This window comes from Pseudoliparis swirei, chromosome 9 (assembly GCF_029220125.1).
Source record: "Pseudoliparis swirei isolate HS2019 ecotype Mariana Trench chromosome 9, NWPU_hadal_v1, whole genome shotgun sequence".
Taxonomy (NCBI): domain Eukaryota; kingdom Metazoa; phylum Chordata; class Actinopteri; order Perciformes; family Liparidae; genus Pseudoliparis; species Pseudoliparis swirei.
The window spans coordinates 22232918-22254632 of NC_079396.1; the positions used below are offsets into that span (position 1 = coordinate 22232918).

The 21715-nt window shown below is 45.3% G+C and overlaps 2 protein-coding genes across 5 annotated transcripts; one reads left to right on the forward strand and one right to left on the reverse strand.

Moving 5' to 3' along the window:
* Positions 1-257: 257 nt before the first annotated feature.
* On the forward strand, positions 258-18878 carry bltp3a (bridge-like lipid transfer protein family member 3A). 2 transcript variants are annotated; one of them, XM_056424106.1, is made up of 22 exons: positions 258-464; positions 2268-2430; positions 5471-5509; positions 5736-5827; positions 5931-6120; positions 6424-6564; positions 6693-6863; positions 7516-7699; positions 7881-7967; positions 8345-8515; positions 8810-8949; positions 10662-10803; positions 11018-11211; positions 11612-12783; positions 12916-13100; positions 13197-13333; positions 13453-13603; positions 14321-14586; positions 14832-14940; positions 15502-15569; positions 16497-16627; positions 17255-18878. In XM_056424106.1, exons 1-21 carry the CDS (start codon positions 421-423, stop codon positions 16611-16613), a joined length of 3963 nt encoding a protein of 1320 aa, XP_056280081.1. In that variant the 5' UTR covers positions 258-420; the 3' UTR covers positions 16614-16627; positions 17255-18878. The 2 variants fall into 2 exon arrangements, with proteins under 2 accessions (XP_056280081.1, XP_056280080.1); XM_056424105.1 differs by having other exon boundaries at positions 16497-18878.
* Positions 18879-19245: 367 nt separating this feature from the next.
* Positions 19246-21703, reverse strand: taf11 (TAF11 RNA polymerase II, TATA box binding protein (TBP)-associated factor). 3 transcript variants are annotated; one of them, XM_056424112.1, is made up of 6 exons: positions 21616-21703; positions 20509-20717; positions 20182-20300; positions 19991-20078; positions 19802-19898; positions 19246-19670 (listed from the first exon to the last, which is right to left on the reverse strand). In XM_056424112.1, exons 2-6 carry the CDS (start codon positions 20674-20676, stop codon positions 19540-19542), a joined length of 603 nt encoding a protein of 200 aa, XP_056280087.1. In that variant the 5' UTR covers positions 20677-20717; positions 21616-21703; the 3' UTR covers positions 19246-19539. The 3 variants fall into 3 exon arrangements, with proteins under 3 accessions (XP_056280087.1, XP_056280086.1, XP_056280085.1); XM_056424111.1 differs by having other exon boundaries at positions 21609-21699; XM_056424110.1 differs by lacking the exon at positions 21616-21703 and adding an exon at positions 20909-21566.
* Between the last annotated feature and the right edge of the window lie 12 nt (positions 21704-21715).

Here is a 21715-nt window from a genome sequence, read left to right on the forward strand (position 1 = left end):
TGAATCCTATACCGCCATATGTGCACATCACAGACCCAGCTCCGATATAGGACATTAAGATGTCCGCTCTGAGGGTCCCACAGATTTGGATAGTGAATGTAATTGATTCAAGCTCACTAAGAAGATCGATTGACATTTTTTCAATTCGTTATTAATAGCAGTATAGGGTGATATTTATACCAAAGCAGGATCTCCGCCCTCTTGTTTCCCCCTCCGCGTCCAGCAGGTGGCGCTGTCCCGCCGTTGCGGTCCGCGGTGGTCGGTTGCCGGTGGGTGTTCGACGAGGCAGCGGCTACTCGGCTGTGCCTGCAACGGCTAAAAAGATGCACACATCTCGGTCTGCGTCCAACAGAGAGGTGCGGGGAAGCTCGTAACGCCGCGTGCTGATTCCTGTCTCTACGACACGGACGCGAACCAGAAATGGCCGGAATTATTAAAAAGCAAATATTGAAACACTTGTCAAGGTAAGTGTGGGGGGGGCTTTGTGTTAGCCATAGGGCTTTGTGTTAGCCATAGTTAGCCCGGCTGGATGATGGATTTAACGTTAACGTTTCAGCTAACGCTCGTTTTGGCTATCCAACGTTAACGCGTAAGCTCGCAGCTACATTAATTTACACTTTGGTTTCCAACGAGCTCCACGCTGAATGTTGTTCCAGCCGCACGAGAAGGACGGGAGGAGACTTGACGTGGACCGTGAACGCCGCGTGCCAGTTCAACCTGAACGAAACTAACTAATAACCTTAACTAGGTTACTGTCACAGCTGTGTGCACGTGTTAATAATATGTACCGGCTTGAATGCCGGCTTTAGAAAGCTCATGTAGCGTTATATTCAATGAGCCTGCCATCTTTCATTGCTGCACTGTACCCCACTTACTTTGTCATTTTGGGTCACTTAGTGGTCTAAGGGCCATGCAGTAAATATCATTTAAAAATGGAAAGGCGAAGAGGCTGTAATGTTATAAAAAATGTTTATTTTCTTCTTTAATCCCACTCAAACCACATCTATCTACCTCTCCTATCTATGTATTTTCTCTAAACTAATCTAATCTATTTGCCCGTTAAGTGTAGTGCAGCTCAAAAACAATTATGAATTATGGAGAAGTTATTTGACCTTTAAAACATCTTTACATGCACCATGGTTGTAAAAAAGGCTTTCTTTCTTCAGCACCCACTCAAAATCAGTCAGTAATACTCCTATAGTTTAATTTTTTTCCAGCAACATTCATCCAGTCTTTGGACATTGCTAAACATTGACCTATAGTGTACTCTGGTCACCTTGAGCATCCTCTCCAGAGCCGGCATGTTCTCTGTACCCGCCCTTACCTCCTCCATACACGATGCTACTGCTCAGGAGTTGTGGGGCCTTCTGTGTGCTGTTTTAAAGGTTAGAAAGGTCTCTCGGTTCAAGTTTACCACGAGACTGGAAAATACGAATGTGCTAAATCGGAGGCTTCCCATTTGATGACTCGTATTCTCCTCCGCCTCTGTTGTCTGTCACTGAATAATTAAAACGAGTTATTTTTGCACCAGGCGGTGGCCACAGTGGACATGTAGACATGCAAGCACATGGATGCTGCTGACCATAGTTTGTGGTGAAATTTTGCTTTGAAGTCCAAGCATCTCTTCCGCGGTCTCTTAAGGCTCTGACTCAATGTTGCGTGATTTTTATGACACTTATATTATTACCTTTGCATTGAAAATGCGGAAGGTTATGTTTTGATCGCCGTGTATTTATTTATTTGTATGCGTGTTACTCGCATAACTCAAAAAGTATTAAACCGAATCGCATGAAATTTGGTGGGATGATTGTTTATTATCCGGGGACCAGTTGATTAGATTTTGGGATCGATCGGGTCAAAGGTCAAGGTCAAAGGTCATGAACAGGTCAAATCTTCTTGAATCACATGGAATTTGGTGGGATGATTGGTTATTATCCGGGAACCATTTGATTAGATTTTGGGATCAATCGGGTCAAAGGTCAAGGTCATGGAAAGGTCAAAATCTTTTTTTTACCATAGCACGATACATTTTTGTCCAATTGGCATGCAACTAATGCCAAAATGTTCATAATTCAATGCCCAATCTTGTGATATGCGAAGGTATGCGCTCTACCGAGTGCCCGTTCTAGTTTTAAATGTGTTTATTTCGGACTCCAAAGTCATCTGTGACATATACCGATGACGTTTCCCTTGGTTTAAGTTCTGCCGGCCTCCTCCACATTCAAGGCTGAATGTATTCACTCTTCACCCGGTCCCCTTTTCCGTAGGTTCACCAAGAATCTGTCGCCGGACAAGATCAACCTCAGTACGCTGAAGGGGGAGGGGCAGCTGTCCAACCTGGAGCTCGATGAAGAGGTTCTGCAAAACATGCTGGACCTGCCCACCTGGCTCGCTGTCACTCGGGTCTACTGCAACAAGGCCGCCATCAGGGTATGTTGTCATGGACATTACATTACATGTCATTTAGCAGACGCTTTTATCCAAAGCGTCTTACCATAAGTGCATTCAACCTAGAGTACAAACTAAGAACAACAAGAATATAGAAAGTAACATTTCCTCAATATAGTCGAACGACAAAAGCACCATAATAAGAGCCATATAAGTGCCACTGAAGTGCAAATCTGTGTTTTAATCCAGATATAGTCGGAAAAGATGTGTTTTCAGTTTCCGGCAGAAGGTGTAGAGACTTTCTGCAGTCCTGATGTCAGTGGGGAGCTCGTTCCACCACTGAGGAGCCAGGACAGCAAACAGTCTGGAGTTCGAGTTTTCGGACCTGATTGTGTAGCAGGCGAGGTGTCTGGCCAGAAAAAACTGCCATCATTCATCTTTGGTGATGGTCTCGTAGTTCATTTGCAAACTTTACGAAGCGTTTCTGTTTATTAATGCGAGAGAGCTTTTGAAATTCAGAGTGGTAAAGGAAATGAGTAGTCGTAGTAGTAGCGCTGTTGGAGGCTCCACTGAGAACGTTGTGAGGCTTCAGCCCAGCACTGGTTGTCGGTAATGGAGCGACGGGCCGTGATTCACAGGGACACAAATGGCCGGAGGCTGGAGTGATGCTGAGATAAAGTGGCTGCTGCGCATTGAGCTGTTCTGATTGGCGTGTGTCTCCAAATAATCCCAGTAATACTGCATGTCGAGGACGGTAATAATATTCACAGAATCGCTACAATGTCAATTCTACACGTAACGTAAATATCTTCACCTCGTGAAGCTCCATTTCTCCTCTAGCGTCCTTCAAGCGAACATCTTTCTCACATTGTAGGACAGCCTTTCATAATATTATGTTCTGTATATTCTGGCTTGCAGCTGTGCCGTAGGATGCATCAGCCTGACTCGAGACGCAATATCTTCCGCGGCTTCGTGGGTTATGTTTTATATTTACCTTCGCATTGAAAATGCGGAAGGTTATGTTTTGATCGCCGTGTATTTATTTATTTATTTATTTGTATGTGTGTTACTCGCATAACTCAGAAAGTATTGAACCGAATCGCATAACATTTGGTGGGATGATTGGTTATTATCCGGGGACCATTTGCTTAGATTTTGGGATCGATCGGGTCAAAGGTCAATGTCAAGGTCATGAAAAGGTCAACATCTTCTTTTTACCATAGCGCGGTCAATTTCTATCCAATTGGCATGCAACTAATGCCAACATGTTCACAATTCAATGCCCAATCTTGTGATATACGACATGTCATAATGACCACAATATCCGGTATCAAGTTACATCAATTTACAGTTCCCCACACTCTCATGCCAAGTACCAAAAAAGTGGCTGCGGCGAAGGTATGCACTCGACCGAGTGCCCGTTCTAGTTTTACCATGTTCCTTATTTGGTAACCTGCATAGTCTGCTCTTTTAAACTGTATCTTATCAGGTGTATGCTGTTGTCAACAGAGTGCTGAGAAATAACTTCTCCTTTGCAACTGTTACTGTTATTTTTGAATTGTTGGTCTGTACTAACTAACCATTTAGTTTTTTTAAAAGTTTCACTCTCCTTTTCTCCCCGAGCTCGAACTACACCATTGAAAGTGGACGGTGATCCCCGTGTTGTAGCGGTGTTAGTAAGAAGGCTGTAAGGAGGACGTTGTCGTGGGTTGGTAGGCGGGTTAGTTAGGGTTGGTCACTCCTAGTGGGTTGTTGTGGAAGATTTCCTCTGTGAATCGGTAGAAGAGGAATAAAGTCTCTGAATCAAAGTTGCCTTTATCCGTTTTAGTTCTTGCAAGAAGGAAAGTTCTGTCACAGCTCTCGAGGGAACTCTGCGGCACAAGATTCAACGAATAACCGTCACAGGCTTCTTTATACAAATTTAGGTTAAACAAACACAAGTGTTGATTCTGAATTATATGACAACTTTAAAGTAGAAGTCCCCTCTCCTACATCTTGAGAACTTACAGTATCTGTTTCCACGAAGACTTTCTGTTTCCTTTACCCCCCTCTGTGAAAAGCCATTTCAGGGTGGTCTATTCCTTAAGTTCCCGCTCCCCTAAAATCACTCTCCCAATAAACTACTGATCACCTAAGCTATAATTTCACATAATATGACCTCACTATATTTTACCATTACTGGGTTTATTGACGTGATTTTTTTCCCCTGCCGACATAAATTTTTCCCAGAGAATAAATCCGACTGACATTTAGTGACCTTCTCCTCTTGGCTCAAATACTTCATTGTTTTTGTGTGAAGCGCTAATTAGCATTTTAGCATTGCAAACCTAAAATGTTGAACGTGGTGGCTAATACACACGCTATACATCTACACCCAGCATAGCATTTAGCTCAAAGTACAGCGGAGCAAATCTGCCTGCACGGCTGCAGACTCTTAGTCTTTTTGACCGTGACCTACATGTGAAACTATTAGGGCTGCAACAAAAAAGAAAACAAGAAAAAACGTTAATCCTCCATATTTGGGCGTCTGAAAACATCACTATTTTACATGATTAAATGCCTCGGTGTTTCCTACGACAGTATTGTTTAAAACTGTGACATGTTCTTTCTTTCTTTCAATCATTTTATTTTGAGTTTTTACAAGTTACACCAGACAATCAAAAACTAATAAATAAAAAATTACAAAACAACCAACTATACGGACAATCAGACAAGGGAGACAAATAACATAATAAAAATAAAATGACATGTTCTTTTTAAACTTGCGTCAATCATTATAATGAAAGGATTCCCATCTTCAGGGCATTCCAGCCCTCCACATCTGCACAATATCTTGTTGGGACTTTGAAATGTCACCAGCAAGGGCCTTCTTTATGTACTTTATACTTTTTTCTTTCTCTCAAATGGTAACGATAACTCAGTTGCCATTTGATTTATTGAGCGGAATTGTCTCCGGATATTACAGCGTGGCAGTTGTTGTTGGAGCAGGAGCTTGATGTTCATTGTGCACACCGTGCATGATAAACAGTGTGTGTGTGTGTGACTGACTCTGTGGACCTTGCCGTCCTGTCTTTTCTTTTAGATACAATGGACAAAGTTGAAAACAAGCCCCATCTGTCTGGTAAGAATTATGTTATTTTTGTCTTCCAAAATGCAGCTTCTCCCTTCATTTATTCATCCACAAATAACTAAATTGATTGACCGCACTCTAGTGGTGTGTAATTCTACCGTTTAGCTACACTTCTGCTTCATAGATGATGCTTTGTGTCTTGTTATGATCTGTAAATGTCCAGTTCTCCGTCTATCCTCCCTCGGTTGTATGTGACGATTTCTTATTTTCTGTGCAGTTCTTGGATAAGGTCGAGGTAGAAATGAGGACGTGCGAGGAGCCGCGGGCCCCTAACGGCCCCTCCCCTATCGCGATAACAGCAGGCCAGAGGTAAGCCTGCATACATCCTGTGTTCTGACCCCGCATCTGATGTTGATCGCTACGCGCCGTGAACGTCGCCTTTCAGCCCACGCTCGCGTCGTGTATCCCACAGCGAGTACGGCTTCGCCGAGAAAGTGGTGGAGGGCATGTCCGTCAGGATCAACTCCATCACCATCAAGGTGCAGGCTCGTGCCTTCCACGCCTCCTTCGAGCTCTGGCAGTTGCAAGGCAACAGCCTCAACCCCAAATGGCAGCAGAGTGACCTCCGCTACACCCGCGTCACCGACCCGAAGAGAGGAGAGGTACGGTGCGGCACTCGCCCCGGCTTTACCACTGAATGCAATGCTTTACCGCATTGCTCATCGGGCACTCAATCATTTTATTCCAGTCAATTGTTTCGTTATTGACTATATTGAGATGAACAACCTTTCAGAATGAGCTCTCGTAACCCACTTAAAAGCAATTGCTTCCGTTTGCCTTTTCTTTCTCTGTGTGACATCAGCAGTTCCACACCGATACCCGAGTGCGAGTCGGGAACACGGTGTGTTTTTGTGCGTGTGCCTAATCACAGCGGAATGTTTTTCAATGTTTCTTGTTCAAATCAGGTGTTGACGTTCAAAGAAATAAACTGGCAGAGCCTTCGCATCGAGGCGGACGCCATCGAGAGTGACGACCAGGACCTCGGCAGCACCCCGTTACGCCTCATCACCAACCAGGGACGCATTCGCATCGCCCTCAAACGCAGAGTAAGACTGCACTTCTGCCATGCGTGCGCTTTTTCCGTCAGGCGATTGAGAAAAAAAAAACGTGACCTCGTCAAAATTGTTCATTGTTTGCAACAAATCAAGTTCAATTCCCCGTTCGCTGCGTCTAGATAAAGGACTGCAACGTGCTGGCCTCCAAGCTGCTGTTCATTCTGGACGACCTGCTGTGGGTGCTGACGGACTCTCAGCTCAAAGCCATCATCCATTACGCCAAATCTCTCAGCGAGGCCATGGAGAAGTCCGCGCAGCAGAGGAAGAGCAGGACTGCCGAGTCCCTCCAGGTCGGAGCTACTTTCGCCTCACGAACGATCTGAAATCAGTGGGAAGGACAATCACGGCATTACGCGTTGAAGTGTAACTGGAGACTTGTGAGGCGTGGGCAACCTTTGCACATATATTCATCTGAGGTCATATCTATCGAGGATTGATCCGTTTAAAATGATTTGATTTTGAGAATTACAAGAGGCCTTTTCCCCAGATTACATTGTGACTTTATTTACATTATTGTGTTAAAAGCCCCCGTGTTACAAATGGCATCTAAGTGTGCCAGTGAGCCGTGACGCCGTCACAGGGAGCCAGCATGAGCCGTACCAGGACCCTGCATGCTGTAATGCACATGTGATAATATTGTGTAAATAATCCTTTGTTATGGTGACAACACTTGTATTTTTATTGTAATTAATTGTCCAAAGAAAGAGACAAAAACGCATAATTATCATTCATGCTTTATTTTGCTCGCTCCTCTTGACTAGTATACCTCCCGAGGTTTATTTATCTATTTCTATCTTCAACCCGCCACATTCCAGCTAAATCGTGCTTCAAAGAGTTATTTTCCATCCACTACATGTCAATTTTTTTCCTTTTTTTTTTTCACGACAGATTTCTTCACGTCGTCTTTGTGATTTTAGATATTTGACTTCTTCTGTGTTTCAGACTGCTCCTCCATCGCCTGGCCTTCACAACCTTTGGACAGAGACCCCACCCAGAGACCCCACTGGCACCCCAAACAACATCAGTCAATTATTTGATCTCTATGATGTCAAGGAGTCTTCGTACCACACCTTCATATCCCGTTTGGACTTACACATATGCAACGACAGTTCTTCAACGGATGACGGTTAGCTGGAAACACGTAGCCTCCATTGTCTCGTAACTCAAGTGTATTTATGCTGTTTTACTTCAGCACAAAGACACACCTGTGCTCAGACTTATCCCTACAATACAATGGCTTGCGAAGCATTTGACAGATGATTCCTGTCGCGATGGTTTTTATCAGCTAACATGTGATTTATGCGCAGATGAGGCTCCCCCGCCGGGCTTGCAAGGCGCCATGCAGCTGACATTCAGGAGGCTGGGCTTCGACTACTATCCCGTCCACAGACCTGGTGAGTGACGACTGGTCCGGTCCCTGAATATGATTCCAGCTGAGTTTACCCAGAGGCTCTGTCCAGCTCCCACTCTACCCACCGCATTCATTGTGAGGAGGATTTACTCTGATGGCCAGGGAGAGTGACATCTTTCTTTGTGTAATTCTGTAGAGCAGCAGAGTCCCTCTGGAGCTGTTCATGGTCAATTAAACACAGTTTGTATACAGAATGGATCCACACCATGTCTTGCACCACGGACCCATTAAATCTTTCTTTCTTTGTTTTTCTTTCACTCACTCACTCACTCGCCGATGATGCTATACCTCCCGACATCTTCAGAGGAAATCAATGTTAAGTCTGGGAATGGTTGCTGAATCATAACTGCCCTCTCACAGCTGATGGATGTCGGCACTGGGAACGCCACAGTGGAGCCATGGAGGCGCAGGCCCAGTGGGCTGGGAAGCTGCTGCAGGAGTACCAGAGGAGAGCCGAGGCTTCTGGGTTCCCTGGGCCCCACCCGGAGGGGCCCCCGTCAACCAAGGACACCGCTGCCAAGACGGCTCAAGGTATGAAAGATGTGTCTATAGGACATCTATTTATTTTCTGACCGGTGAACATGGATGAAACGACACGGATTCATACTCGGAAGAACTTTTATTACATAAAAGACAATCAAAAACTGTCCTTTAAGTAGAACATGTTCTTGTTTGGTTTCATTCAAAAACAACAAAACACTCGGGAGCAAAAATAAAGCAGTGACACACAAATCAACACATGGCTCAGTCACAGCAATGTTCTTATGATCCTCGTCTGGTTTCTGGCCGTCACAAAGTGTTCCTCTATCGTTCACATGCTTTTAGACGGACAGTCCAGTCCCAAGTCGAGCCCCTCTGACACGGAGCCGCCGTCCAGCAGGAGCTCGGCTCCTCCAGCGGCGCCACTCAAGAGGCTGCGATCCAGCTGTGTGGTGGTCAGGATGGATGACGTGGACATTCACCAGGCAAGACTTAATGGTCCACTGATTTGATTTACCTGCTTTGCCAGAAGCCTTTCTCCAGTAAACGGATTGAGGGACATCTGTTCTTCAGAGGGAGGCAGTCAGGCAGCACCTCTGACCAAGCTGGGAGTCGCTTTGCATTTAGAAATTGTTCGCAGTGACAAAGCAGTCGCAGACCTTATTGATATTGGGGGGAAATAAGAGTGTATAATTGTAAAATGGAAGTTATCAACCTCCACTGTTGATCAAATGGTAGATCATTACAACAAGGACGATATCCACATCTCCCTTAAGAAATCACACAATAAATGCTATTGTCATACTGTGATCTAACTGCTTACAGTTGTTGCATGGGAGGGAGAAGTACCGTCCTTGGACGTGATTGGTTAACCAACAGATGTGATGGCAAACTGCTTTTAGGCCTTTTTAATGACTGACAACAGGCGTGATCAAGACGATGCCTCGTTTAGGTGACACACATGACTATTCCTGAGGGGTGCATAAATGTGCGTATATTGTTGTCTCTACTGCCAGACTGTAGCTCTGCGGCTCGCTGGCCAGCTCACACGAGTGTCACGTGCAGCTGTGTGCTCATCAATTCAGTTAGCTGAAACCAGCAACGGGCGTGTTGCATGAGGCTCACAGGCCGTACGCATGGAACAGAAGTCTCTTTTGGATGAGCTGTATGGTAGGTTCCATTGATGGTTGTGATAGAGTGATAATTGCCGCGCTAACAACCTTTGCCTTACGTGTCAGTGGAATACTTGGCTGCTCCAGTGCCCTTCATCTGAGATTTGAGAAACCCCCTGCCACTCCAAATGACACGGTCACAGCGGTTGTGCAATTTCACTCCGGATATTTCACTTTTCATCGTGACAGAATGGGCTATTTTAAGTTTAAAACACGTGTAGTTCCTCATTTGATAGAGCTAGAGACACCAAGGGGAAACTCTGTACGGGTCTGGATCTTAAACTTTCGATTCATGACGGGAAGTCAGTGACGTTCAAACTCGGGTGCTTTTAGTTCTGTCATGTGTAACAAATACACTACCGTTCAAAAGTTTGGGGTCATCCAGACAATTTTGTGTCTTCCATGAAAACTCACTTTTATTCATCAAATGAATTGAAAATTGAATAGAAAATATAGTCAACACATTGACAAGGCTAGAAATAATGATTAATATTTGAAGTATTAATTTTGTTCTTCAAACTTCAAGCTCAAAGGAAGGCCAGTTGTATAGCTTATATCACCAGCATAACTGTTTTCAGCTGTGCTAATATAATTGCACAAGGGTTTTCTAATCAGATATTAGTCTTCTAAGGTGATTAGCAAACACAATGTACCATTAGAACACTGGAGTGATAGTTGATGGAAATGGGCCTCTATACACCTCTGGAGATATTACATTAGAAACCAGACGTTTCCACCTAGAATAGTCATTTACCACATTAACAATGTAGAGTGTGTATTTTTGATAAATGTTATCTTTATTGAAAAAACAGTGCTTTTCTTTGAAAAATAAAGACATTTCTAAGTGACCCCAAACTTTTGAACGGTAGTGTATGTGTAAAAAATATGTGTAACACAAATGTGCTTTTGTTGAGTCATTGACTTCCTTTCCTTTTGTTTATTATGTAGTCTTTTAAAGTATGTGTCACAACCCATATTTGGTGCTATTTCCACGAGCGTTCTAACTTGTGCACCTCAACATGCAGGTGTCCTCAAGAGGCCATCAAAACAAGAAGACCCGCTCTTTATTATCCTGCAACCGCAAAGCTCTGCGTTTGCCAGACGGCGTGCCGGCGGTTCATCTGCAGTTCACGGAATACTACTTTCCGGACAACCCGAGTTTTTCAGGTATCGTGCAAACGCATTTAACCCTATTTGTGTCTTTCTTTCTCATGTTTAGGTTTTGTTTGAAGACGAGTATGAAAGCCTGCTATACTCCCAAATTGTGTGTTTTTAAAAGTATAGTGTTATTAAATGCACAACACACCTTTTATATGAAGTATTAAGCGCTTCTGCCTCGGTACACTTACAGCATCTCTCTCCTTTTTTTACCGTCTCCCAGTGCCCACCTCAAACCTGTATGCCCAGCTGAACAGCCTCCAGCTCTGCGTCGACCCGGCCAGCGTGCTGTGGATCAATCTGTTTTCCCGGGGGCTGCTGCACACCTTGGACCAGGTCAAAGTGTTCTACCATTTGCAAGACAGCAGCAGGGCTGAAGAGCACGTCGACATCCGCATGGACGCCACTCTGCTCAAGGTGAAATGTTTTCACATATCAGTTTCTTTAATAAACACTCACATTCTTGTAATTCTACCAAACGTCTGTTAACCCTCCTGTTACCTTTCGGGTCAATTTGAACCCATTCAATGTTTAACGTTGGTGTTCTTTGGGGTCAATTTGACCCCAGGCTGTTTTTCACTGTCAAACATATAAGAAATATCAACTTTTTTATATATTTAAAGGGCTATTTAGGTAGTCAACAAACAAACATAAAGTACCTCACACTTAAACTTGGGAAACAATATTAATTCTAATAATTTTCTGGAGGTTTTAATTGCTGGGGTCAAATTGACCCCGAGGGTAAAATATGTTCGTAAATGTGAAGGTAACATTAATCGATGGCTGAAGAGACTGCTTTTTGTATTCCTTTCTATAGTTAATAATCCCCTTGGATTCTTCCATATTGGACCATCCGGAGCGTCCACAGTCCCTCTCTGTCACCGTCCCCCAGATGGTCCTCAGTAACACTCGCCTCTGCCCTCACGGCTCCAGAGCGGACCTCGGCAGCACCTGCAGCAAGTTCGCCAGCTGCCCTTTCTTCCAGCACACACCTCCCTGCCCCTTCCCCAGAGACCAGAGTGCCTTCCACCCCGTCCCGTCCACCTTCCTGCGGCACTCTCAAGTGACGGAGCCCCAACCTCTGGAGAGAAAGCAGCTGCGATCCCAGGACCTCTGGTCCCTCAGCCTGTCCCGTGTGACCCTGGGTTTCGATGGCGCTCGGCGATTCCCCAAAGGCGGAACCCAACCCTTCGTCGAGCCCTTCGCCATGTCTGTGTGGATGTGCCAGCCCTCTGCCTTGAGAAATGGATCATCGTCTTCCTCCTCCAGTCCCCAGTCTTCCTCAGAGCGGGAAGAGGCTTCGCTTGCCTCTCTCCACTTCTTGGCCCACACCATCACCCCAGTGAAGGTGTGGCTCAACCACTACCAGTATGTAGCCCTGCTGAGGATGAAGGATGCCATGGCTCGGTTGGGGGCGGAGCTAGGCCGGGATCTACGAGATGTGGAGCAGGCCCGTGGCCAGAAGACAAAGTCCGCTACAGTTTGTCTTGCCCTCCTGGTGGACTCTGCAGAATTGGGTCTCCTGTTGCCACCAGTGAGCACAGATTCCGAGGAAGAGGTCCCCCACACCCCAGAGACCGACAGCGCCAGCATAACTGACTCTGACATCTCCCCCACTCATCACTCCGCAGTGCTGGAGGACAGCGGGGTGGAGAACGGCATCTCCCCCATCAACACTGTGCCTGCGACTGAACAGGATGGGGCGGTGGAGGAGGCACGCGAGGCTGTGGAGGAGGAGGACGGCTCGGCGACCCGGCAGGACACCCCCGTCCTCTCGCCCCCACGCTCACCCGGACAGTCGGCCGCACTCTCCCGCGGACTGTCCAACTTTAGCCTGGAGGGAGAGCTGTCCAGCGCCATCAACGTCACCAAGGACGCCATCAGTGCCTCTCTGGACCTGACCAAAGGGGCGTTTTCCATCACGAAGGACGCCTTCAGCATGCTGAGTCGTGGCTCGGGCATGAGCAAGTTGTTCAGTACGCAGGCAAAGTGAGTGCGAGTGCTCTCCTGCTGTGCTGTTGGCGTTATGCGAGTGTTTGTGTGTCTGGAACCCCATGCTGTGCACCACACGCTTTCACTGGCTGGCCCGTAACGTGTGTGTGTGTGTGTGTGTGTGTGTAGGGAACAGGTCCAGCGTTCAGAGGAGACCTCCCCCTCTTTGGCCGCCAGCCTGCGCCATCAACCCATGAAGCAGTCGTCTTCCCAGCATTCCTTTGACAGCGCGATCTTGGATGGCAGCCTGCCTGACGAGAATCTCTCCGTGGATAGTGACATCAGCGACAATTTTGTCGGCCTCATGGGCTCGGGTGCTTAAAACACGACGACATTTTAAAAATAAAAATAAAGCAATTTCTCTGAATTACACAGGTGACATGTGCTATAAGTTTGACTCGTGTTTCCAGAGTCGGGCACGGAGACGCGTCCCAACAACACTCCCGCAGGCAGCCGAGGCGACGTGGCCCCTGGTACTGAGGGAGGCTCTTCAGCGGACCTCAGCAGCTCCCTGTCCCAAAGTATAGAGGACATGTCTGAGGACATGGTGGGTTACTGTGCTCATTTGGCAGATGTCATGGGTATATGGAATCTGGTGTTGCATTATTCTCCTGAACAGAGTGATATTTCCACGTGACGTGACGTCGTGACGTGCTGTTGCTCCAGTCCTCAGTGTTGCTGCTGGTCCTGAGTGGAGCAGCGTGTACCGTGGAAGTGAAGGGAGAAGATCAGGTCGTGGCTGTAGAGGCTCAGAATATGAGCCCGGTGCAGATGGGCAATATCAGGGTATCGGACCTGCTGGCTGGCCTCATCCAGGGTAACGTTGATCATTGGTGCCATGCTGCTTGCTCTCCGTTTACTCGTCATGTGCAACACACACACACACACATTGTTTATAGTCGACTAATCAGTGGGTTCCTAGTCATATCTTTGAAAATGGGTTTTGGATTAGGTGGATAGGTTTAAGAAAAAAGGCAAAATATGTGTAATTCAATCCTGGTCTATGGTGTTTATTTGACCAATAATCTTATCGTATTTGTATGTTCTTTTTTTTTTTCAACGCACTGAATCCACCGCCCAGATTCCACCTACATCAGAATCAGAATAGTATTTATCGCCAAGTAGGTTTACACCTACCTGGTATTTGTTCTGGTGTATAGGTGCATACAGTGAACATAAAACATACAAACACAATAAGTACTACACAAACACAATAAGTACTACAATACAAAAAGCAGGGCAGGAGTGCAAAAGTGATTGATATTGATTGATATCTAACCTCAGCAGTTTCCAACAAACTAATCATCACACATTTCAGTTGTGAACAAGTATTATGGGATCAGTGTAATCTCAAGCCACATTTGCGTGATCTCCTGCTTTTTGTGCAAAGCCTCTAAATCAGAAGTTAGTTCCGACATGTCGGCACATTGCCTCGGCTGCAACGAGGGGCCGGATCCAGCGGCGGTGTTGAGGGCGTGTCGTAAAGTGTCCGCGTGGCTCTCAAACGTACTTTCCCCCCTTTTTGTTTCTGCAGCTCCAAGCGGAGCCGTCCCGAAGCAGGACAAGCGGGGTATCGGGGGCTCTCCGGTCGTGTGCATGCGGGCAGAAATGGGTCCGCGTGCAGCCCGGCACTCCGCTATGGCCGAGGCTTCGGGCTTTTTGGATATCAGATTGCAAGACTGCCAGGCCCAGTTGTTGGCCTCCACCGTGACCAACATCGGCCCCTTTCTGGAGGACGAGTTCAGTGTTGACGGTCAGCCAATGAAGTTACATATGAGCAACATCACCATCACTATGAAGGTGGGCTATTAATACCGCCTCTACATTATTGGCATTATTATTATTATATACAGAAATAAATATTGTATTAGTCCCTGTTTTATACACACAAGTCTGTCCCCTCAAGAAAAAAAGAAAACAAATATATATATGGGTGGATTATTCCTGGTGAAATACTCAAACTGAAGCTTTGGACCGACTGTAATTGCGGTAAAGAGACAGAAATCACGTGTGTCGTTAATTGTCAGATCTCGTGTTTCTCTTAGGATGACGGCCCTAAACTCTACCCGACGGCCCCTCAACCGGTCCCGGCCTCGTTCATTGTAGATCAGCTGCTGCTCGAGCGTGGTGACGATGGCGTCATGAGGCTCAGAGGTGAGCAAGAAAACGGCTGATTTGTTTAGAATATCGTCAGGATCACGAACCGTAACAACTTGTAATGGTTACAGGTACTGGAACCCAAAAGCACGACAAACACAGGGATGCAGGAGGAGGCTGTTTACTTAATGTTTCAGGCAGGGTCAAAACCGGGTGGTCCGTCAAACAGGGCAACAAATCCAAAGTCGGATTAACAGGCAAACGGGGTTGTAACAGGCAGATCAGAACTAGTACTTAGGAATTCGCTGGAAAGTTTGGCGGTGACACACAAGACAATCTGGCAGAGGACAAGTGGAAGTGAGGGAGCTAAATAGTGAGGGACTAATGAGGGGATGGGCTGCAGGTGAGAAGGGCGTGAGGACCAGGTGAAGGGAATGAGGGACTAACGAGGTGAGGATGACAGGATCTGAAATGACAGGAGAGTTAATGCAAGCAGGATGAATTTAACTATGAAGGTGGGGAAATCGTGACACAACTACTCGCGCGCATGGCATCTGTTGTCATGTAAACGGAGAGATGAACAGAAAGTGATCATCACCGTTTCCTTCTTGATTGCAGCTGGAGGTGCAGACCGCCCTAAAGCCTCGGCAGGCGTTCCCGTGTCCTGCTCTGAACAGCAGCGTGAGGTAGGGGAGACCAGACGGAACCACACGCTGTAAATGCTTCAGCTTCACATGTGTACGTGGCTGCTACGGCTACCTCATCCCCACTAGCTGGCTACTCCGTACCCAAGTGACATTTCCTTTTTATTTAGGTTCATAGCAAATTGTTATAATAAACTAAGCTATCACATTTCTCCCTGACTTCAGGTAACTCTTTCTTTAGCATCCCGAGGACTATTTCCTGCCACATTTCTTAAAGAAATGTACATTAATTGTTGTACACTGTTGATTTTATTTTATTACACACACCTCTATGGTCATTCTGTTTCTCCGGACCTCAAAAAACATGGTTATATCCATGTAAAGCCGTATTTATTGGCCTCAATTTTAAAATACAAGTATGTAGTAACTGATCATTGTCCCGCAGGCTTATTTCCACTCCCAGATTTCCCCCCCCAAAAAGTTACAACATGTTCCAGTTTGCAAAAACATTCTCCAAAATACAGAGTACATGACCTCAGTGGTCGCTTTACGCCACAGGCAGCCGACAAATAAAAGTAACGTGTGGGAATGTCGAGCGTGACATTGATGATAAGTGTGAAATCAAGAAAAATCTTGTAAACTAATTTAGTGGCTGCGAAAATGAATATCGCCACTGCACCAACAGTAAAGCTGCGTGTAGCTCTGTATTGTACGGTGAGATTTTCAAACCTCAGCTGAGTTGGATGTGCAGGTTCTGCTCGTGTTGAAATCTGCAGTCCCTCGGACTTAAATGCAGCCGTAAGAGACGCAATGCAGAGACGTGTGGGTGGACACGATTGCGTAATGGCATCGTGATTACACCTGTTGCTGTCCGGCAGAATCCGATATCCCCCCCGTTTGGCGAGCAGCGCCTTGCCAGAGCGTGAATCGGCCGCAGCCGGAACTAACCGATCCAATTATCCGTTGCAGAGACAAACCCTGGAGTCCCAGCTCTCCGATGCCCAGGCCGCTCTCACCCAGGCCCGCGGGGACAGACAGCGCCTCCTTCTGGAAGTCAGGAAGCACAACCCCACCTTCACCCTCTGACCTCCCGGGGAACGGTGAGGGGACGCATCGGGCTGAATGTCGGGAACCAGCCTGACTCGATAACTGGACATTGGACATGTTCGAAAAAGGAGCTTTGAATCCGAGTTGTGGCTTTGGATCGCGTCCCACACAAAAAAAACCTGTAGCAATTATAAATAGGGGAACCAAGCGAATTAACTTATAGGTACATTTATGGTACTACGTTTTACCTGGCAGTCTAAATATTCCCCGCTGCTGTTCCACAAATGATCCCGGTCGTTTCTCATCCACGTCCGCGTGGACCGTAACCGCGTCGCGTGGTTTTTCGGTGCTTGTCACGCAGCATGCGAGGTTTAACACCACGACGCTTTCATTCTCTCCCAGTAAATTGTTTGTGTTTTTTCGGAAATTGAGCACATGCCAAAAAAACCTCCTCCTCCCGCGACACCGACACTGCCAGACCGCTGCTAGTCCGTCAGCTTCCACACGACTCATTCACGTGTAGCACATTTACAGACGGACAAGAAGCGGAATCGACGTAATAACGTAGATCGCTCCCGTTAGGTGTGTGCGACGTTTCATTGGAAACGTATTCTGATAATATTATCAGCTGTTGCTCGTTGAACATGTGTAGGGGAAACTGCACTTTTTTTATTTTAAAGGAAGCCGGACTCCACTGCTTTCACTGACAAGACGGATGCATCTTCTCAATTTCCTCCGTGGTGGCTTCATCCCCGAGGGGGGGGCGGTCGCTCTTATCCAGTTCTCACCGATCGAGCTTCAATTGTACCGAGGAACGATGTTCTCAGTGGTCCGACGTCCACTAGAGCGCGAGAGATGGGCACGTCTTTGGGACCGCAGCTCCAGTATTGGAATGGGGTTATTATCTTCACTCAAACTCCCTGGTTTTAAGAGGTTTTAGATCATACCACCAACCAGTTCTAATACTTGATCGCCTTAAAAACTGGTATTGTCGTTTGCCAGGAAACATCTCCGACTGCGCGTGTCACTACCTCTGTGCACATGAGTCACGTACAAGTGGTTATGCACTTACATGTGTCTATTTATTTAGATTTGTCAAAGGCTAAAGTTACTTTACACGAGTGTATTGAAGCCAAATCAAAGAAAAAGACGTGATGTGTGCACAAATTGTTTCATGTTAATTTAGGAACATTCACGACACACTGAGATTCTTCAGTGGGTTTTAATCCTGATGAGTTGCAGATGTTATCTATCGGACCCGTTCCCAGTTCACGTATGTCACCGTCTTCTATGCATACATCTGTTCTATGCATGGATTCGTTCATCAAAAAGACTGTCGAACAGTATAACATGCATCGTTATGATACTTTGGTACATTTTACGTACAAATGTTCTGTTGTTAAATCTGTGGTTTAGAGTGCTGCCTGTGGAGGAAGTTATCCGTTTGAATGATCTTTCATTGTCATCCCATTGTGTGCTTGGGCGACCCCTGGTGGCCTGGACGTGCCAGAGCAGTCGGCATTCTGAATATTTTCTTTCTCAACGTTGGCTGCCTTGCAAGCTCTGAATGACGGAGAGGAATGTCAAATATTTACGCAATAGAAAGACTTGGTTGAACCAAAAACACGACAAAGGAACCACAACGCGACACATCTCTCAAGTGGAATTCTTCAATGTTCAAGATGACTTATCTAGTAATTTACCCGTCTACCAGGTTTTAATGTGTTCCCCTAACCTGCATGTGAACTCAACACATCCTAACCATGAGTGTTATAATGCAGAGATGCTGCCCTTTGACCTCTGTAGGAGTCCGTTGTGATCGCAGCTTTCGATGTTTTGGTTTTTGCATGGCCTTAGTAGACAACAACAAAATACAGCGGTACAAAGTTAGATTTCCCATGCTGGATGCCACTTGTAGCTTTAAATCCAGACTATATTTTGCGAGTAGCAGCCGTTCCGCTGACAAACCGGTGCTCTATGATCCATCTGCTCATCAACACGCAAAAGAGACGGATGGAGAATGAAGGGAGACTCACTACAACCTGGCAAAATGTGGCCACTGAAAGCAGATGCATGTTCTGAAGTAATGTTGCATTGTTTATGCCTTGTGAGTTACTTGCACTCGTATGATAAATTCAATTCAATTTGTCACTTGTTTTGATGTAAATCTGTATATTTGTCAGTTGTGTAGTTATTTTGTATCGTCTTTATCACTTCATTGAGACTAATATAAAAATTGGTTCTGTGAACCGGAGCTAGTATGTGGGAAATATTTTGAAAAAATAAATGATTAATTGAACACATTTCAATGGTGCCTTTAAGTTCACAGAAAATGCATGTTCTGATTGCAACAATATCTTTAGCCTCTACGTTTTTGTCAGCAAGATACACAAATTTATGTTTAATTCTCACTGAAATTATTTTAGTATGATCAATAATTTGTTTAACTTGGCCTAGATATCTTCAAATAACACTTGAAACATTTTTTTAAATTTAAGTATTATATAAAATAACTAAATTATGGGATGTGCTAATAGATTGAAATCAACTACTCACTAAAGATTATGAAGAGAAATAGGATGGAACATTTGTTGGGGTCAAACCATCGGAAATGAACACACACATCTCTCAAACTCAGCAGTTCTTAAATGATTGAGGCAAAAGACCAAAATAGTAAAAAAGAAAATTGTATTTACAACCATAATACATGAATATAATTTCACACCATTTAGACTGTATGCTGCATGAAGTGTTTACCTTACAATACCAGGTATCAAGAGGTCAAAGAGGACTTCTTTTGACAGTTGCCTTCATGTAAGAGACCCTCTTGATCTTGTCTGAATGGACCTCTCTTTAATAATCCGGTCACTGATCTTGACTCAGGTTTTCCAAATTCTTCCACAAGCCACGACGCCGCCGTTTAGATCCCAGGCATGTTCCCCATGCAGTCTAGAGCAGGGGCGCCTCAGTGGAAGAGAATTTGCTTATGCTTGGTGTTGGGGATCTGATCTTTGCACTTCAGCCGCCTCACCGCTTCCCTCATATGCTTGGGCTGAAGCGGTGGCGTTTCCCCCCACTTGTCACAAACGTCCAACGCTGTGAGGACAAAGACAAACTGTTTAACGACACAATTGTGACATGTAAACCGCAGGGAGAAGTACAAATAAAGTACTAGTCATTTGTTTTTACTTAATCTGGTCGCTCCGTTTTGTATATCTGCCACTCACCTTCCTCAACAATTTCCCCAGCAAAAACCTTGGAAATACCAGACATGGCAATCACCACATTCTGGGACACTGATGACCCCGTTATGGACTGGATCAGCTAGGATAAGAAATAAAGGGAAAATCATTACTGAGCAAATAAAGAAGTTTTGAAGATTAAAAACAAAACTGTCAGTGTGAAGAAAAACACACCCTCTTAATGGCTGCCTTGGGGAAGGCAGAACGTCTGTACATCTCGTAGCGATTAAGCTGCTCTTCAGAGAAGGATGACACCAAAACTCTGTCAGGCGAGAGGAACAGGGGGGGGTTAAGTGCCATTTACTGGAAGGACACTTGAAAGTATTTGATTGGGGATTTAAATATTTCTGGGAGACGGGTCTTACTGCATCTTTTGTATTTCATCCTCGTCAACCTTTTGGCGCCTCTCCTTTTTCTTCTCCGGATCCACCTTCAGCCTTTTGGCATCAGATTGGTCATCGTCGTCTTCCCCGGCTGCCGTTTCCTTCACGGCGGAAAAAAAAAGAAAAAAAGATGAGCATTTGTGAAGCATATTGTCAAGACAGCCTTCATCTAAATGGGGCTGTATTGCTTGCGTTAAGTAACATCAAACCTGTATGGCTTTTGTTGTTGTTAAATAAAATAACAACAATTAGGAAATGGTCGGTATGGACCATTATTAGTTAATTAGAACCCCACCCGTCACAACTCACAGATCTCCCCTCCTCTTTGACCGCATCTTGCGAGGACGACTCTTTGTTGACATCCGTAGGTTTTGCTGCGGCGTCTCCGGAGCCCTCCGACTTGGGACGCTCCTCGTAAGCAGAAGCCGCTCTCTCAGCTTTAACCTCGGGTTTGATCATCCGAGCCGGGTCGGCCATGATCGCTCGGTCCCTCCGACACCAGCGGACGGCTTCAGAATCTGTAATGCAGATGAGGTAAAGACACCCGATTGGCTAACATTGATTTTCTGTAACGTAACGTTGGCCGACTCAAGAGCTATATTCGGCTGAAAAAAGTATTTCAGCTGAGAAGTATCAACAAAGAGGACACATGTGTGTGTTAATAATCACATTTACATGACGAAACAGAATGGATACAACATGCACTTACACTCTGCGCAGCTAGGCGTCAACAAAAACAGCAGCGGTATCAAGCTAACGGTTCAGCTAATATCGTTAGCTTAGTATTCGATGCTCGTTAACGAGGAAGCTTCAAAATGACGCAAAGCTGGCGTTTAATTTGCGTTTAATTTAATTTAACCAACTCCTTAAGGCTCAAAGCGGAGATAGCGCCAGAGCGGTTCCTCTGGCTTGTTGATGGTTCATCCGGGTTTCCGGTTCCGGTTTTTAAACAAACTTTATCGACACATGCGGAGAAGACATAAACACACAGCGCATTTAATCGAGAGCGCTAAAAATGCAGTTAAACACAATGTGTACTGTGTGTTTTTAACTTTAACTGTAATAAAATAAAGAAATACAGTTCTACATTGTATCTCTTTAAAAACAATCACAGTTTAGAGGTTCAGACAATCTTCCCTATTGTTTAGACTTGTCAGCTATCACCTGCTCTGAGGTTGTCAAATGTTATTTTTCGCGATTAAAACATACGATTCCACCCAGTAAGGGAATTTGACACTTGTTCCTTATTCTAAAGCAAAACTGTCATGAATAGCAACAATATTTCTAACTTATTCTTGATAGTCTCACCCAGTTAATACTTGACTTACTTGGTGATTTACAAAACAGATGTGTGACTAGTAACTGTGAATAATGAAATGGTTGGTCTTGAGCATTTGCATAGGACTCACAGATAACAGATACTTCAACCACTGGATGGTATAATCCAGTTTCTCTGCCCGTTGACAAACTTCAGCTCGGGCGCCATCTTGCTTTTTTGCCCATCCACTCAATCTAT